Consider the following 20,204-nt stretch of genomic DNA (forward strand, 5'->3'; position numbering starts at 1 on the left):
ATGATCAGGATCCTCACAGATCTGGTTGATTACAGCCACAAATTAGAGAAACATATGAAGGCGAAACTAATTGAAATGAATGGAATTGCACAGGAAACCAACAGCAATAAAGAGGAAACTGGGACTCAAATCAATGGAGTGGACCAGAAGAAAGCAAATAATGGCCAAACAGAAAAGAGTGAAGAAGCAAGAATTCAAAGAAATGAGGAGAGACTTAGGAACCTCCAGGACATCTTTAAATGCTCCAACATCCGAATTATAGGGGTACCAGAAGGGGGAAAGGCACAGCCACCAGTGGAAAACTTATTTGAACAACTAATAAAGAAGAATTTCCCCAATCTGGCAAAGGAAATAGACTTCCAGGAAATCCAGGAAGCTCAGAGAGTCCCAAAGAAGTTGGACCCAAGAAGAAACACACTAAGGCACATCATAATTACATTATCCAAGATAAAAATGAAGGAGAGAATCCTAGAAGCAGCAAGAGCTAAGGGGACAGTCACCTACAAAGGAGTTCCCATCAGACTGCCAGCGGATTTCTCAAAAGAGACCTTACAGGCAAGAAGGGGCTGGAAAGAAGTATTCCAAGTCATGAAATCCAAAGACCTACAACCAAGATTGCTCTATCCAGCAAAACTTTCATTTAGAATGGAAGGACAAATAAAGTGCTTCTCAGATAAGATCAAATTCAAAAAGTTCATCATCACCAAGCCCTTATTATATGAAATGTTAAAGGGACTTATCTAAGAAAAAGAAGATAAACCATATGAATGGTGAAAGGACAGCAAACACAGTTATTAAGAACCACACCTAAAACAAAAGCAAACTAAAAGGACAGCTAGATCAGGAGTGGAAACATAGAAATGAAGATCTCAAGGAGGGTTAGCAACAGGGGTGGGAGGAGGAGAAGGGGGGAGAAGGCACAGAAAATAATTAGCATAGACAGTAGATAGAAAATAGATGGGGGGGCGAGAATAGTATGGGAAATATAGAATCTAAAGAACTTGAGACACATGGTCATAAACTAAAGGGGGGGTAATGGTGGGGACAGGGGGTATGAGTTTTGCTGGATAGAGTGGAGGGGAATGAAGGGGGGAATAGAACAACTGTAATGGCATAATCAATAAAAAATAAATTTAAAAAAAGAATAAAATTTGGATTACTTTACTCATAAAGTAGGGTTAACTGATAAGACTTGCACTGAAGTGTATGAAAAATATTGGTACAAAAACCAATGAACCATAAATGAAAACGGTTTCACACAACAGGCTTTGTCATTTGAGTCTCTATGCTCCACATTAAGTGTATTCAATATTGGACCTTATGCATTTGAACAGAGGACTGCAGCCTTCTGTTTTACAGACTTTGAACAAATGACTTAAATTTAGTGTTAAAAAAATTAAACACAGTGGGTGAAATTTAAAATTGAGTTTGAACAAGCCAAAGTTCCAATTTAACAAACATGAAATTGTTGAAAATCTGGATAACTACATGCTCATTAACAGGTTCACCTGAATCCCCCATCCTCAAATATTCCCCTGAAAAGGGAAGAGAATATTTGTGAAGCCAAGAAAATTATACTTGTGTGTATATGATAAAAAGATTCCTTATTTTTAAAAAGAATCAAAGTATTAATGAAAAAATTATAGTTTTTTATTTTTATTTAGTTATTTTTCAAGTACAGTTTTCTGTTTATTTCTCCCATCCCAGCCCACCCCTCCCCCATGCACCCCACCTCCCTCCTATTTTCACCCCCCTCAGTTATTATCCCTGTGTCCTTTATACTTTTTCCTTTAAATCCCTCCCATTTTTCCCCCTTAAATTCCCTCCCCTCTGGTCGCTGTCCCCCATTCTCTATTTCAGTGTATTTGTTTTTATTTTGCTTGCTTGTCTGTTTTGTTGTTTAGCTTCCTGTTAAAGGTGAGATCATATGGCATTTGTCTTTCAACCCCTGGCTTATTTCACTCAGCATAATGCTTTCCAGTTCCATCCATGTTGTTCAAAGGGTAGTAGCTCCTTCTTTCTCTCTGCTGCATAGAATTCCATTGTACATATGTACCACAATATTTTTGATCCATTCATTTACTGACGGGCACCTAGGTTGCTTCCATCTCTTGGCTATTGTAAATTGTGCTGCTATGAACATTGGGGTGCATAGGTTCTTTGAAATTGATGTTTTAGGATTCTTGGGATATAATCCTAGCAGTGGAATTACTGGGTCAAAAGGCAGATCGATTTTTATTTTTCTGAGAAAATTCCATACTGTTTTTCCATAATGGTTGTACCAGTCTACAATCCCACCAACAGTGAACTAAGGTCCCCTTTTCCCCACAACCTCTCCAACATTTGTTGTTGGTTGCTTTGTTTATGATAGCCATTCTGACTGGTGTGAAGTGGTATCTCATTGTGGTTTTAATTTGCATCTCTCTGATAGCTAGTGATATTGAGCATTTCTTCATGTGTCTCTATATAGCTTTATCAAATTCTAAAATGCCAACATAGAGTCAATTCCACATTGCAGAAAACATACAGTGTACCTGCTGGATAGTAGTAGCAAAATGGTTACTTACCATGACCAAAAAAAATATAAAAAAGGCAGCAATGACATGCAACATAATAACTTGGGGAAACAAATAAATATTCTTACCAGAGAAGACTTTAAAGAGAATAAATTCAGAAATCCACTGAATGGTAGACTCAGAAAGACCTACAGTGAAATATTCCATATGCATTTCTCAAATACGTATGTACAAACAAAATGCAGCCCTGGCCAAGTGGCTTGGCTGGTTGGGGCATCATCCTGTACACCAAAAGGTTGTGGGTTTGATCCTTGGTCAGGTGTGTACTAGCGGCAGTCAATCCTCTCTCTCCCTTTCTCTCCCCCTCCCTTTCTCCCTCTCTCCCTCACTCTCTCTCTCCCCCCACTAAAATCAATAAACATACTCTCAGGTGAGGATAAAAAAAGCCATAAATGTATTACTCAAAAATACTGAGATTCCATGTTTTCAATCTCTGCAGGACATAAGGACCACTCCAGTTTTCTAATTTTATTTAAACACAAAATAATTAATTTTGCAAGTAGAGATTAAGAGGTAATCATTAGCATTAAAAAAGGATGGATTTATAATCAACACTGTACAGAAAGCAAAATTACAAATACCAGCCTATGCATATGAAAATCTTTAATGTTTATACTGATGCATATGAATGCTTACCATCAAATCAAAGTGTGCATTACAAAAAACAGGCAGCTTAAGAAAAGTTAATGTTTCAAAGAAATTGCTTTTTTTAATGAATGTACATGAAGAATATTTTGTTACATAATATCACAAAATAAGTACATCACTATAAGGAAGACTAATATAAATGGTCTGTGGCCTTCCTCCCCGCCCCAACATGTTGCAACCATCTTTAACATGCTTAACTTCATCTCAACGGTTAAGAGGTTTTTGTTTCTCTTTCTCCTATTCAGTTCACATTTCAGGCTATTCAGCAGTTGCCTGTAATTCTGGTGATTCAAATCACTGGCGAAAGTTTGTTTGTTCTGTTTCCTTGTTTTTCAGGAGGTTTTCTCCATAAAATGATCTCCTGCTATTTAGGTATTTACCTTCTGTCTTTTATCATCAAAAAGGACTAGATTCAAAAAGTACCTTACGGAAAAACATTTTTTTACATCTCTAACTGTTGCAGTTGGCTCATATTTAGATATAAATAATGTTATGGTCCCTGGCTGGTGTAGCTCAGTGGATTGAGCACAGGCCTGCGAACCAAAGGATCCCAGTTTGATTCCCAGTCAGGACACATGCCTGGGTTGCAAGCCACTTCCCAGCAGGGGATGCAAAAGAAGCAACCATACATTGATATTTCTCTCCCTCTCTCCTCCCCTTCCCCTCTAAAGATAAATAAATAAAATCTTAAAAAAATAATGTTATGGGAATTGATTCACCTTTTACTGGTGCACCATCCATTATTTCATACTTAGCAAATATTTCTATTTCTGTTGTGGTTCTAGATTCAATTCCTGTGATCTCTTTTTTAATCAGTTGTCAGCTTCCTATGTTGGATTTTTATAATAAGAAGTAAATTTTTTCCAGTCATCACATCATTTAAATATTACTTTATTATATTCAAATTATATGTGTAGGCCATTTTTAATGCCTACACATATGCTAAAGAGTTGTGAACATCAGGGGTAGGTAGCAAGCCAGTGAATAATAAGATCATATTCTTTTACCAAGTCTGTCAACCTTCTTGCTATTGTCGCTTTAAGAAAATACCTGAAGCAGATATTGAAACTGATGGCTTTTTAACTTGCATAAATTCAAAATCATAACTTTCTTCTGGGTCAGTTCTCCAGGTAAGGCTAGTTCTTTCACTCGTCTATAATTTATGAGTATTATTCTTGTCACTGAAAAGTTCAATCTGACCTACAAATTCAATGTTAATTCCTTGGTGCTCTAGCCTTTTGCCATGTTCTTATAGGCTAGGCTTACCTTTCCTGAAACAGACTCTCATCACAGAAAAGACAGTGTGAATTCTGCCAACTTCAGTTTTCACTCCTGCCATCTTCTTGGTTTGCCCATCATGAAGGACAACATCCATCTCACAAACGAGACCAAAAAGCCACCAAGAAAAATCAGCACCATGCCACGTGCCCCTCAGCTTCACTATTCTTCCCTCAGGAGCTCTCACCCACTTTTTAATAGTTCCCAGGGTAGAAGGGAGGGTAGCCTTGGAGAATTCCCCTGATTCTGATAACTGCCAACATTGATGAATTTTCTCCAAAATGGATGATTTTACCAAGAGTCTCAAGAGCCACAGGCCTTTGATTTTCCTCCTCTTTCCTCATGAAAATTCTAAACAACTACTGTTCTGAGATCACTAATTAGAAAGATATTTTCCCCCAAATGTCCAGAGAAGACAATACATGTGTTTAAGGAATATTAGAAATGTTAAAATTAATGATAAAAAATTTAATGACTAGTGGTTCCTAAAAAATTAAACACAGAATCACATACAATCCACTTTTGTCTATACATCAAAAAGAGTTGAAGCAGGGTCTTTTTTTTTTTAATCATCGCCCGAGGACATGCTTATTGAGTTTAGAGAGAGGGGAAGGGAAGGAGGGAAACACTGATATAAGAAACATGGATGAGCTGTTTCTTGCACAGGATCCAACCAGGACCAAACATGCAATCCAGGCATGTGCCCTGAGACTGGAAATCAAACCTGTGACCTTTAGGTGTATGAGGCGACACTCCAACCAACTGAGCCACACTGACCAAGGTCAAAAGCAGGGTCTTAAAGACATGGATGCACAGTTATATTCACAGCAGGCATTATTCACAATAGCCAGAAGGTAGAAGCAACTTACAACAGCCATGAATGGATGAACAGGTAAGCAAAATATATACATATAAAAACAAAAGGAATTCTGACACACGCTACAAGGATGAACCTTCCACAACATCGTGATAAGTGAAATAAGCCAGTAACAAAAGACAAACACTGTATGATTCCACTTATATGAGGGATCCAGAATAGTCAAATTCATAAGGATAGAAAGTAGAATGGGTGCTTTCCAGGAAAGAGGGAAGGAGAGAATGGGGAGTTATTGAAAAGGCACAGAGTTTCAGTCTTGCAAAATGAAAAGAGTACTGGAGATAGATGATCATGATGGTCATACAACAACAGGAATGTACTTAATACCACTGAACTGTACATTTAAAAATGGTCAACGTGGTAATTTTATATGTATTTTACTACAACAAAATAAAATTTTTAATGACTACTAACATTCAAATAGCAGTGGTGATTTCGCAACTACATCAAAAATATTCCCCCAGGACCTGGCCAGATGGCTCAGTTGGTTGGAGGATTGTCCCATACACCAAAAGGTTGCAGATACAGTCAGTCCCTGGTCAGGGCACATGCCTAGGATGTGGGTTCAATTCCAGATCAAAGCACATACCTAAGTTGTGGGTTCGATCCCTAGTCATGGAGCATATGGGAAGCAATAGATTGATGTTTCTCTCTCACATTGGTGCTTCCCTCTCCCCCACCCTCTCTCTCCATCCCTTTCTCTAAGGTCAAAAGATACCTCTGTAATAGTCCACCTTTGTAGCAGTTCTGCAGTTACCCAGTTTGAACCACAAAGCCAGAAATCATAGTCAACCACAGTTTGAATTTTAGATAATAAAGGTGAACTTTTTAAAAAATGTATTTATGATTATGCCATTACAGTTGTCCTATTTCTCCCCCTTCATTCCCCTCCACCCTGCACACCCACTCCCCCACCATTCCCCTGCCTTTACTTTATGTCCATGTGTCTCAAGTTCTTTAGATTATTTCCCCTAATATTCTTGCCCTCCCCCTATCTATTTTCTACCTACTGTCTATGCTACTTATTTTCTGTGTCTTCTCCCCCCTTCTCCTCCTCCCACTCCTCTGTTGTTAACCCTACATGTGATCTTCATTTTTATGGTTCCACTCCTGATCTAGCTGTCCTTTTAGTTTGCTTTTGTTTTAGGTGTTGTTCTTAATAACTGAGTTTGCTGTCCTTTCACTATTCATATTTTTTATATTCTTTTCCTTAGATAAGTCCCCTTAACATTTCATATAACAAGGGCCTGGTGATGATGAACTCCTTGAATTTGATTTTACCTGAGAAGCACTTTATCTGTCCTTCCATTCTAAATGAAAGCTTTGCTGGATAGAGCAATCTTGGTTGTAGGTCTTTGGATTTCATGACTTGGAATACTTCTTTCCAGCCCCTTCTTGCCTGTAAGGTCTCTTTTGAGAAATCAGCTGACAGTCTGATGGGAGCTCCTTTGTAGGTGACTGTCCCCTTATCTCTTGCTGCTTCTAGGATTCTCTCCTTCATTTTTATCTTGGATAATGTAATTATGATGTGCCTTGGTGTGTATCTTCTTGGGTCCAACTTCTTTGGGACTCTTTGAGCTTCCTGGACTTTCTGGAAGTCTATTTCCTTTGCCAGATTGGGGAAGTTCTCCTTTATTGTTTGTTCAAATAAGTTTTCCACTTGTCGCTCTTCCTCTTCTCCTTCTAGTACCCCTATAATTCGGATGTTGGAACGTTTAAAGATGTCCTGAAGGTTCCTAAGCCTCTCCTCATTTTTTCTGAATTCTTGTTTCTTCATTCTTTTCTGTTTGGTCATTTTTTTTCTTCCTTCTGGTCCATTCCCTTGATTTGAGTCCCAGTTTCCTTTCCATCACTATTGGTTCCCTGTACATTTCCCTTTATTTCAATTAGTTTAGCCTTCATTTGTTCCTCCAATTTGTGACTAAAATCAACCAGTTCTGTGAGCATCCTTATCACCAGTGTTTTGAACTGTGCATCTGATAGGTTGGCTATTTCTTGGTTGCTTAGAGTTATCGGCTCTGGGGCTTTGAGTTCTTGTTGAGCCATAATGTTTTGGTGTGTTCGCGCCCATTACATATGAGGGGCAGAGCCCTAGGTGTTCACCAGAGCGGGGCAACTCAGTCACTGGGTCGTGACACTGTATGTGGGGGCTGGGTCAAAGAGGGGCAATAGTGGTCCCCTCTGCTACTTCCTGCCATTGGGGCCTGCGCGGTCTGTCTCACTGCTTGCTCCTTCACTGGTTTATCTGCGCATGAATGTGTGACCACAGTCAGCCTGCCACCTTGTGCCTTCACTGGGTCCACCCATTGCTACCCCACACCTGGGATCTGCCAATGGCTGTCTGCACACCTGGGTCGGTCTCGGGGATCTTTCCCACCCGACCCTGCTCCGCCTTTGGCTCCACCCCTCTTACCAGTCTGGCTGAATGGTTCGTTGTTGTCCGACTTCCATATAGTTCAATTTTCTGTCTTTCGGCTGCATTTTTGTTACTAAAACTTTCTTGTCTTTAAACTTGGTTGTGCAAGGAGGCACAGTGTCTCCACCCACGCCACCATCTTGGCCCTAAAGGTGAACTTCTTTAATGCAATAAATAATTCAAGCAACTACCTCATAAGTCTCCAGGACTAGTATCAATTTGGGGCAAACAAATAATAAAGAATGTTAACTGATTTCTAATGATAAATTGGTACCAAAATAAATGCAGCTGTTCTGAAAACATTTTCTACATTGTAGTTCAGTATGAAAATACAAATTTTCTTAATGTTCACTAATAAAACCCAATGCTGAATAGAATTCTATCATGAGGCTACCATATTACATTTTCTAGAAGTATTTTTATGAAAATCATTCTAAAAAAAGGAATAGGATCCAAAAATCAAAGTGTATGGCATAAAGGAAACAAATAATAATCATTGCTAATTATTGTATCTGCCATGATTAACAACAGAGGAAAATCTGGATTCTGCCACAAGGGAAATTTAAATCTAGCATAACTCACACTAACAAAGCGCAAGTAAATGAAGGTGGTATGAGGTATACCTGGTACCAGAAGCTCTTACCTCTTGGTAATCTGACTTGGCTCCTGCAGATCTGGGTCCAGGTCAAAGCCCTCATTATCCAGTAGCCTTCGCAGAGCCACGTCTGCCAGTTGCTCCATGATCTTAAACACCTCTTCAAGGTTCAGGAACATGGAGAAGTCCCTCTCCTTATTATGCGTGGTAATTCGAATAGTAGCCGTCAGAAAGATGCTGGATGTTTTTTCTAATTTCTGGATATCAACCCAAGGGACTACAAGTTTAACTAGTAGGAAAAACAAAACAAAACATTTTATCCTAAAATTTACCCCAAACTTGTGTACATCAACAACAGTCCAAGGCTTTCCTTACACTAAGATGCAAATATCTTTGAAACCAGAGCAGGAAAGATCAGGCAAAGAATTGCTTGACAGCTGTATGTTAGAAACCAATTTATGTCCTAATGATTATTTCAAAGGTATAAGTAGAACTTTTCAAGTCGCTGGCTACTGCACATGTACAAGAGATATCATTCTGAAATACCATGAAAATTTTCTGAAGAATATTTAAGCCCTGGCCAGTATGGTTCAGTTAGTTGGTGCTGGCCTGCAATTCAAAAGGTTGTGGGTTCAATTCCCCATCAGGGCACATGCCTAGATTTGGTCCCCAGTCTAAGCATGTACAAGAGGTAACTGATCGATGCTTCTCGCTCATATCGATGTCTCTCTCTCTCTCTCTCTCTCTCCCTCCCTTTCCCTTTCTCTAACATCAATTAGCATGTCAAAAAAAAGAAAGAATATTTAAACTTAAATATTTGCAAAATATGCAATCCACATAAATGCCAGTTTCAAAAGCAGCATCCATTGTGTAAACTATAAAATAAAATGCAAAAGAGGATTATTCATGATCTCATTTAAAGAAATGGGCTTAACATTCAGACTGTGTCAAATGACAGCTGTAGTCTTAGAAGACAGGGTACAAGTAGCTTTTATAGAATTCTTTTTAAAGTAATGCAGTACAAACAGTTCATTTTATAAACAAGTGTTCTAGTCTCAGAAAAGTTTGCAGCACACTGGTAGGTAGGCTGGGGTACTAATACAGAAAAAATGGGGAAGACACACATACAACAACTTAAAATAATAAACATTACCAACTATTGAGAATCATTTAGTTTTTCCAAATTTAATACCCTAACAAAATTAGGGTTAGTGACAATGATTGGTTAAGTGTTAGAAAATAACTCATTTCACTTTTCAAATAAAGAAGGGGATGACTAAGTGTTTTTCTTTCTACCATTTCTTTCCATTTATTTTGCAATAATGTCTTAAGGAGTTAATAATTTTAAAAGGCCAATTTTTACATTAGGCTATAGCAGCAAATTTCAACCTTTTTCATTTCATAGCACACAAATTACTTACTAAAATTCTGCAGCACACCAAAGAAATATATTTTTGACTGATGTAACAAAAAACAGGTATAATTTTGACTCATTCACACAAGACAGCTATTGCTGTATTGGCTGTTGTTATTTTTATTTGAAAATCTAAGAGAAAAGAGCTCAGTGCCCCTGACTAAGTTGTCAGGCATTGTATGTTTTAAAAATTCTTGCACATACTGGTTGAAAATCACTGAACTAGAGAATAAGCTTCTTCAGCTGCTTCTAGTTGCTTTCACATAAAGTCCTTTAGACACACATGTACACTATCAACTTTCATTCATTAAGCATGAGTTTGTGAAGAACCCTTCCCTTAAGTAGTTTGTTTAAATAGGGAAAACAGACATATAAACAAGTAAGCAACCAGTGACTTGACAGGACCCAAAATGGTACCAATTTTGACATGGAAAAACATGATACCAATCATGAGGGAGCCAGGGAAGGTCTTGAGAAGTAATAAAATCTGTATTGAATTTTGAAAGATGAAAGGAGTTTCCAAACAGACACTGAATGGGAAAGCAGAGGCAAGACCCGTGTTAATTCTGGGAAGCATTTCAGAAAGCAGAAGAGCAAGAAAGGCCAAGGTTAGGTCAGAACACATTCCAGGTGGGGTGGGGAGGGGCTGTGCAAACAAGGTGTATGGACTAGAGCATCAGAACTGAGGATGGTGGCCTGGGAAAAGAAGGGAAAGCATGAGCAGAAAGGTGGCTAGAACAGAATTCAAAAGGAGACCCCCTCACCTTGGGCTTAAGTTGAAACATAAACTGAAATGCAGGAAGAAAAAGAAGTATTTGTGTGTGTAAGTATGTATAAACACAACATCCATACCACCCTGAGTGGGCATTTGAAACAATATTTGTTTCCAAAAGAAGTTTCAATGACAATAACTTTTAAAATTTTTCAATATACAATTGACACTTGCGACTTTGCTCTTTTACCTTGAAATTCCATTGCCTACTATGGTGACTGTCAGTAGATAAATGTATGAAAAGTAAATCATTCCCTGAATCTCAAAAGGACCAGGTAAAGAATATGCCTTCTAGAAACAAGTGCCCAACCAGCTCCTCTTCCAGAAGCAGTCATGACATTCAGGGCTAGAAATCTTTTAAATGAGCCCCGTGTGAAGAAGCAGCAATATGTTCCACTCCTTTAGAACTGCTGGGCCATCATTTCTAACACTGGGTTTTCAAAGCAATGTAGAGTAGTAATAACCCTTCGAGGCTGTATGAACTGAGCTGCACAGAAATGATTCTTAAGGCAGTAGGAAAAGTGAAGTCTCACCAAATCAAATCCCCTTAGTGGTAGTAGGATATATAATTAAATACAGTTTTCTGCATAAGTTATTTGGAAATTAATCAAGCAGCACCTGTTATTATCTCAATTTTCTTAACTTTTTTGTGGTCTGACTCTTCTTGCTAAGAACATACGTTGGGACCAGTGCTTAAGCACCCCAGGGGCCAACATTATGTATGAAGAACTAAACCCATCCCAAAGCCAGCGCCAGCCTCACTTACATTCCTTGCCCAGGAAGAAGGAGTAGAAGCAGAGGTGGTTGATGCTGAGGTACAGCCAGCCCTGGCGGGGAACCCTGCCCTTCCAGCAGCAGCACGAGTAATAGGTAATCAGCTTCTCTGCCTCAGGGAAGTTGAACCTGGCCCCGAACTTGACCAAGGCCTCACGGAACTTCTCAGGCTCTTCTTCCTGCTCGGCCAGCCGACTACTTGTCTCTTCTGCAATCAGAGCCTGACACACAGAAAGATAACAGCCCCTCAATCAGAGAGAAGAAGAAGGTGGGGGAGGATAACCAAAAGCGGGAAGGAGTCTTCACTGCTCAAGAAGACACACAGGATGGATGAGAACAGCTCACCAAACCATGGCTGGTGTGGCTCAGCAGATTGAACACAGGCATACAAACCACAGGGTCACTGGTTCGATCCCCAGTCAAGGCACATGCCTGGGTTGTGGGCCAGGTCCCCAGTAGGGGGCATGCAAGAACAACTCACCAGTCTGTGTGTCCACCACCTGGGAACACAGTCATATATGGGGGAAAAAAGCTGGGGGAAGAAATCTAAGGACAGATCTCTTGTTTGGCCACTTACCAGCTATAAGGCTTGGGGCAAATCACTGACTGCTATACCCCAGTTCTCAAATTACTATTTTATCATACCTGTCTACTCTTCCATGCAGGAATATGAGGATCGAATGGTTAACATATGAACTCAAAGCATCAACCCTGAAGAACTACCCAAGTTGGAGTTAAAAGTTAGTCTTTATTAAAAAAAACAACCTAATAAATCATCTTCCTCATTAGATTAAAAAATTTTGGTATAAAACTAACAACTGATAACTGCCAGACAGTATGATACCTGATACATTTCACTTTCACTATATATCTACAGTCTTCCAAAGTAGAAAAGGAGCATATTGGTTGAGGTTCTTGAGGTCCCAAATTATCTCTAAAGCTGTTGAAGACAACTCTGAACTCTTACCAGACCAGAGACAGCACTCAGAGTAATCTACATAACAAACCAGACTAAAATAGCCCTTATTTTCTATTAGTTCCACCCCATATATTTACTTTCCCACAGCCTGCCACCCCTAGAAGCCTAAATTCCTTTTCCTGTCTTGTTCCCTCTCTACAAATATATTGTAGTCAAGATGCTATAAAAGCCCCAAGTTCTAACCACTCCTTTGAGTTACTCATCACTGAGTTTTTCCCATGTGTATGTGTGACACACATATTGATAAACAGTTTTCCTCTTGTTAACCTGACTTTTGTCAGTTTAATTTCCAGGGCCACAGCCACAACCTAGAAGGATAGAGAAAAATTTTTCCTCCTCTACAGAGGAGGAACAGCTTTCTTAAAGCCACAGTACCAAAATTAATTTCCTTCCTCTGAATTAAGAAAAGAAACATTTAAATTAAAAAACCACCATACCCATGTTAGACCAAGAATTGGTGTGGGGTGGGGGGTGGGAGTGTGAAAAACAACCATGAAACAGGCATTTCCATAGCTAAGCTCCACTGTGATCTGACCCAGGGAACCAAGTCACAGGCATTCAAATCAGGTTGAGGTATAACCCAGAAGCTGAACACATCCCCACCACAGTCACTCACCTGCTAACCCAATTGGCCAGAGGTGATACCAAGAGGATACCAGTCAACACAGCCACATCCTGGCTGGCTTCAGGAGACCTCTGTTATTTACTTGGTCCCACAAGTACTCTCAGCCCCCAAAGGAAAACACTGCTTCTATATTGTCCATTTAAAAATGAGAATTCATTTCGACACTCTTTACTGAAAACTTGGACTGGAATTTTACCCTAAAGGAGGAAAATCATTTGGACTGGAATTTTACCCTAAAGGAGGAAAATTGTATTACAGAGGTTGCTGTATGAAAGTGTTTAACAAGAGAGTTAAATTTAGAGTAAGAAACAGTATTTCCCTGCCTGATAGGGTTTTTTAAACAATAGCTACCAAACTACTTGTTTTACAGTGAGACCAGTTATATAAGATGTCATTCATATGAGATATCGACAGAGAGTCCCCAAAATAGTCTTTTCTGCCATCTCAAAACTTAACTGGCTATAATTACACTCAAGTAATAACATATTTTAAGAATAAATATCTACTTTTAGGAGTAGAAAAGTGCTAGTTCCAATAAAATAAAGAGTCACAAGATGTTGCAGCTGCAAAAAAAGTTGGGAATAACTAATTTAAAAAGTCAAATAACATTATTCTGTAAAAACATAAATGTTAATATTATATTTTTCCTGAGACAAAAAAAAGGACTTTAATAAATGTAGACAATAACAAAAATTTGGGCCTGAGAATGAGGTCTTTTTGAATTTTAGGTGTATTTTGCTTAACTGACTCTGCAGAGTTGAAAGGGTAACAAGTGGAACTCATTTGACTTTGTGTTCAGTTATAGTGGACAAAGAATAGCATTAAAAATGCTTCAATGTTCAAAATGTTATACGGAAGTTACAAGAAAAATGAGAACATGAGGAGAAATGTTACAATCAAAAATACCTACCTTTACCTTCCCTTTGACAAAACTAGCAACATCCTCTTTATTATCAAAGACAGACAAGGTATGGAGGAGGTTCTGTTCCAGCCAGTCCCAGTGCTGGGTTATCTCCTCTAATGTTGCACCTGGGTTATAACAGAAAAAGATACAGAAATTAAAAGACAAAACAGTTCCCAGAACATGAATTTGTTTTCCAAATGGCATGAGTCCTGTGTTTGCAGTATTAAAATATCCTAGTTTCTCTTAACCTGTACCACAGTTTGTCAGCTAACAATAAAGGCACCCTCCACTAAAGGCACAGTCGTCCTCTACCACTGCACTTGGATTTGTAAACACCTGTCCCAAAACCAGATAGATGGACCAGCCAACCAATCAGTTACTCTTGGGACTGGTCTGTAGACATCCTGCCTCCTTAACACATGGAATTCCTACGAACTCCAAGTAACAAAATATTTGTAATTATACAGCAAGGGATACAAGCCCCAAGCAGTACAGTGATTCTCAACTGTCTCACTCAACCATTTCACATGAGAGGCCCCAAGAGGAACTTCAGCCCAGATTCACAGAGGAAGCTCTTTTGGAGAAGGTTCTGTTGGTTGCCTGAGGGCATTGTTACTTGTAATAGGCCTTGTTGAACACAATTTCCAGGATTACAATTTTATATGCACTCAATATCTCTTACAATATCCCTTAAAAACTTACATAAAAGAGGTTTCATAGTATATGTTAAAACAAAAACATTGAAGTGCATATAAGTAAGTTAATTTCTTTCAAAGGCATCAACAACAAAAAATCATCCTATTTTTGAAGCATTGAGCAACACTGTTACCAAAAAGCTTAGTTGTGTCACTTGTCTAGATTCCTTCTCAAAGGGGCTCCTCGTCCTCTCCCTGGACAATGAGCACCTGGGATTGGAACTGTGCCAGCTCCTTTTGAGGACCTGGCACATAGCAGGTGCTCAGTGAAGTCCACAGACTTGAAGCAAGCATAGCACAGGACAAGAAAGTGTGCATGTGCATCAAATGTGTCTAGTATAAAAAGAGATACACAATTAGAACCAGATTTCCAAAATGGGAAGCAAGAGATATCTTATACTCAGAGAAATAATGGGCTAGCATACAAACCACAGTGCAGAAGCATTTCACCAATGTGAGAGGCATGATAGCCAACAGGGCCATGTACCACTAACACAAAAAGGTACTCACCACTGAACTTTCCCTGAGTTAATGGCAACCTCCCTCTACCTAGAATATAAATGCATGTGCAAATCTTATAAATACCCTAGCATAAAAAGGCTACAGAACTCACTCTGGACTTGTGGATTTGGATCAAGGAGAGCAAGAATATCTGTATTAGAACTGTCCTGAATGGTCAATTTGGGAACGAATAAACAGAAGAATCTAAGAACATAAGGAAAAATGAGAGTTTAAAACAATGGTATTTATTTTCTTGTATTCTCACAAGTTTTAGGCACGGCATTGCCAAAGCAATGTCCTTCAGTCATCACTAAAGCCTGTCTTCTCATCCATCCTGGAGAGCCAGTTCCATGACTCTCTCCCACAATATCTCTATTTTACAGGTTCAAGAATCCCAGCCCTGTACCAGAAGCACCTCATCTTGATGCTATAACAACAGCTTGTCAGCTTGGGCTGCTATAACAAAATACCACAGACTTAGTGTCTTAAACAACAGATATTTATAGTTCTAAAGGCTAGGAGTCCAAGATCAAGATGTTGGTAGATTAGGTTCCTAATAAGGACCCCTTGCTGGCTTGTATACAGCTGCTTTCTCACTGTGTCCACACATGGAAGAGAGAAAGAAGGATCTGTGGTCTCTCTTTACCTAGTCTTGTTGGACACCAAACCCATCATGAGGCTGCACCTTCATGACCTCGTCTAATACCTCCCAAAATTCCTACCTCCAAAAACCATCAAATCAGGGATTAGGGTTTCTATGTACAAATTTTATGAGAGTCAGGATCCAGTCCCTAACAATTAGTGGCCCTACTTAACTATCCATCAATCAAACCTCCCTTGTCTTGTTCTTTAAGAATCAATAACTGCAGGAAGCAGCCCACTTAGGGTTTGGGAGAGCTAGCTCCAAAGTGATTGGTTATGATCCTCTTACTCTCTACCTCCATCTCACCTTGGAGGACCTCTGTGGTATCCAGAAACCACTGGCCCTTCAGACTCCCCATTCCTCTTATGAAAGGGAGAGATCATTTTAAAACAAATGAAAACAATTCCAGCCTCCATTGCATAATTCTCTTGAAGTTTCCCTACACTGTCTACCTGAACTTAGGACCCACATTGCCTGCTTGGTTCCCCATATTCAGTCCATCTGGTTTACTTGCCTCTTGCTTAAATCTCCTTGCTTGTGCAGTGTGCTCAGATGACAACTATATAGGTGTCAATTTAAAAACAAAAACAAAATCACTAAATGTAGTGGGTCAGCAATGTTGTCTTTGCAGCACACAATGCACATCATACAATCTCAAGAGAATGTGTATAGGTCCTCACTGAAGCCAATAACCCACAGGTACTTTGAGTTTGCCCGGGTCTCTGCTCCTCTCTGGCACTTTCAGGTTCTCTTTCTACATCTTTTATCTTTTATTATCCATCATAATAAAACCAATTGGTCAGAAAAATGTTTTAAAAGCAAGGAATAAATGGAAAAAGGAATATCTTGACTAGCCTTCAGTCTTTTGCTGCATGTTTTCATGTACTTCCTATTTATCAAAAAAAAAAAAAAAAGACTTGAAGAAATAAAGAACAAGAGAGTGGTGAGAACTCAACTCTGTGACCTATCTTTTCCAGGCACTGTCTCATTGGTCTGTAATGGAGACTGAATGAGGAAATAGAAGCTCCAAGACTTCTCCAGGGTGATATGTATCATATGGAAGGCACACCAGGCTAACTCGTTTTCTACAACCTTAAAGTATCCTGTAGTCCTCCCACAATAAACTGTATTTCAGTTTTTAAATAACATTTCCATAATCCTTAGATCCAGTATACTTCCTGTGGCTTGGCACTTAAAAAAAGCTACTTTGTGCTTGCAGGTGGAGGAGTGAGCTCTCTTTCCTAGCAATCCCATTTTCCTAGATGACATGAAGCAGGTTTTCATTCATCCTGCTATTAAGCTCCTAGGGCCAACACAGTTAACTGTTAACAGATACACAGGTGTGTCTTCCTCAAGTGATAACCACAGAATTACACCATAAATAAATTATAATCAGGTCCCAACACAGTGTATCCTATGAATTAAGACTTGAGATGATCATCAAAAAATTAACTATTATTATTTTTTAAATTCTTCCACCTACCAGGGAGGAGCTTGCAATTGGGAAAAGTAATACTAAAACAAAACCAAGCCCAAACCTTGACAGAGATAATCAATACACATAAAATCCATGTCACTGAGCCACAGTTAGATTACATTACAATCTGTCACGTTACCCTGTATATAAGACATACTTTTATGACTCTCTTGGCAAAGACAATCAGTATGATGAAACTTTTCCACCCTGCCATCTTCTATTTCCTACAAGAGCTGCCAAATGACAAGGAAATTTTCCAAACTATAATTTCCTCTGCAGGGAAGTCTTATGATGGGCTTCAAAAATACTGGAAATCAATGCAAGTCGACTGTATGTCTATAACCTCCAAGGGTTAGAAAGAAAAGTCTTCCCACATACATGACACATCAAAGCTCTGTAGCTGTGTTTCTCAAATTACATTAAGTAGCCTGTCAGAAAATAGCTTTAAAAAAATGAAATAGAATAGAAAATAGAATGCATACCACTTTATAAAGGCAACTACTGAATTGTGATCACAGTTATGCACACACACAAATATATTTCTATCTGTCATATTGATCAAAATAAACTTACAGACATATAAGTGGCAGGAGATATAAAAAGGAAAAGAAAATGTGAATTTTCATCCATTAAAGAACCAGAATTACAAAAAGGCTACAAATTAACTCAACACTATAGCAGTATCCCCACTGCTTCTGCTATGGGCCTTCCAAGAAAAAGGACAGCAGTTGTTATGGCCTCAAATTCATATGATAAAGTCCTAACATCCAATGTGCCCATATTTGAAAATAGGACCTTTAAGGAGGTAATTAAGATTTATTAAGGTCAAATGGGTGTAGCCCTGATCCAATAGGATTGGTGTACTTGTAAATAAGAAGTGAAATACAGACCAGGATGTGTCAAGAAAAGGCATGGCACAGCTCCCTAAAATCAAAATCCATAGAAGTATTGTGGATAATAACATAAGTCCAAATAGCAAAAATTACATTTTATTTTATTAGGGCCCTAACTTTGAAGAAAGAGGCTTTTCTATTTTCTTAGAAAATTAAAGTTCACTGGATCTTAAATATTACCCACATAAGAAGTCAAGAATCAGATTTATAAATTCATATGCAAAACTGAAACACAGTATGAGAAACCTCATCTAAGACCAGAAAACAAACAATGCTGATAATTTATAAATAAATGACTTATAAAACTTTGTGTTGTAAGAAAGAACATCCAAACACAGCAGACGCAAGGCATTTTCTGAAGACCAGCACAAGCCAGGCATTTTGTTGAATACGTCATACAGGTATATTGCTTATCTTTATAAAACCACACAAGGTAGGTACTGTTATTTCCATTTTCTAGATGAGAAAACTGAAGTGCAGAAAAGAGCCAACCTGGAGATTTTTCTGGTTCTACTTATAATATACTGTGAGACAAGAGCTGGCATTGGGGGCGCTGAGTCACTTAGAAACTCATATACAATATTTATTCTCTCACGTTTTCCCCAGAGGTATTTTAAAGAAATAAAACAAGCACCTTGTTAACTATACCTACAGAAACACAGCAATAAATAATGTGATCCAAGCTTCAGTTTTAAAAAGCAACTGTCTGTGCATACTAAATATCCAATTTTGAATTAAATATCTTTTCCAGCCACTCAGATCAATTTACAATAAAATGGGCATTGCAAAAGTATACCTCAGATCTGTTCCTCTGCAATAGTAAAATATTTCTCTACTGCCCCACACTAAACAGTCCACTGTCTAAATGCCTGGATGGAAAGCCATACAGACACAAAGGGGTGAATTAAAAGCATAACTATCAAGGCAGTGTCACATCTAAATTCCACTCAACATTCATCACACAAAGAACTTATCAGAGGCAAAATTACACATGACTGGGGAAAGGGTTGGACTGAAGCCTTTAGTTTCCAGAAACCTTACATTCTTTTAAAGTAATATGTTTGAAGGAGCATCTTTACATGAACATGTTAAGGTTCAGTATCAGTATCACATCTTCATAATTTACAAAATTTTTACCTGGGTGTAATTCTTACTATGTAGTTTAAGAAAATGTTTTAAACCTTTCTTTTTACATAATTTCCTCACATTTTGCCTTCAAATTAAAATGAATATTAAGCATATGTACAATTAGTGAAAAACAGATAAATACAACCTCCTTAATACAGAAAATAAAACAGATTTTTAACTTATAACTGAAATAGTAACTTAAATGTCCTTGTATTAGTGCCATTAGCAACACTTCTCAGAAGCAGGGACAGTGGCAAAGATGCAGGAAAATTTTACCTATAACCAAAAGAAAAACAATCAATAGAAATAGCACCAGAAATAACACAGATAAAAGAATCACTAGACAATCACATAAAACAGTTATTACAAATATACTCCATATGTTCAAAAAGCAGAGGTCAGCATGAGGATGGTAAGAAGCTACATCAAAAATATATGGAAGGATCCAAATCAAACTTTTAAGGGTGAAAAACTCGGTGTCTGAAATCAGAAATATACTGGATGGCACTAAAAGTAAATTGGACACTGCAAGAAAAAAAGAGTAGAGAACTTGAAGACATAATGATACAAATTACCTAAACTGAAAAACAGAGGAAAGAGGATTAACAAGGGAAAAGAACAGGGATTCACTGAGCTGTCAAACAACAAACAGCTTAAAAGTGTGTAGTTGGAGTCCCAGGAAAAAAAAGGGAGAAAGAGGATCAGAAAAATAGAAAAATATATATATATAGTGTTTAAAGTATAAGAGCTGAAATTTTTTTAAGTTTGATAAACACTAGAAACATATAGATCCAAGAATCTCAAACCCCAAGCACAGAAAGCATAAAGAAAATCAGACAAATGCACATCATAATCAAACTGATAAAAAACAGTAAGAAGAAAAAGACACAACATTTATGGAAAAACAAAGAATGATACATAGCAGACTTCTTATCAGAAGCAATACAAGCCAGAAGACACAGAACAACAACTCTAAAAAGTACTAAAAGAAAGATTAATTTACCAATAT

The 20,204-nt window shown here is 38.2% G+C and overlaps 1 protein-coding gene and 1 pseudogene across 3 annotated transcripts in view; both read right to left on the minus strand.

Annotated features, from left to right (window-relative positions):
- Nucleotides 1–20,204, minus strand: part of TBC1D8 (TBC1 domain family member 8) — a 157,763-nt gene that overhangs the window by 36,072 nt on the left and 101,487 nt on the right. For all 3 annotated transcript variants that reach the window (XM_053664683.1, XM_053664682.1, XM_053664681.1), the window contains 3 exons: nucleotides 13,865–13,983; nucleotides 11,343–11,571; nucleotides 8,439–8,679 (listed from right to left, as the gene is read on the minus strand). In XM_053664683.1, the coding sequence (XP_053520658.1) occupies nucleotides 8,439–8,679; nucleotides 11,343–11,571; nucleotides 13,865–13,983 (589 nt within the window). The remainder of the gene's footprint in view (nucleotides 1–8,438; nucleotides 8,680–11,342; nucleotides 11,572–13,864; nucleotides 13,984–20,204) is intronic.
- On the minus strand, nucleotides 3,557–5,380 carry LOC119062821 (vacuolar protein sorting-associated protein 26A-like; annotated as a pseudogene).

The sequence above is a fragment of the Artibeus jamaicensis genome, unplaced genomic scaffold, assembly GCF_021234435.1.
Source record: "Artibeus jamaicensis isolate MK-2021 breed Jamaican fruit bat unplaced genomic scaffold, CSHL_Jam_final contig_384, whole genome shotgun sequence".
In the NCBI taxonomy this organism is placed as follows: domain Eukaryota; kingdom Metazoa; phylum Chordata; class Mammalia; order Chiroptera; family Phyllostomidae; genus Artibeus; species Artibeus jamaicensis.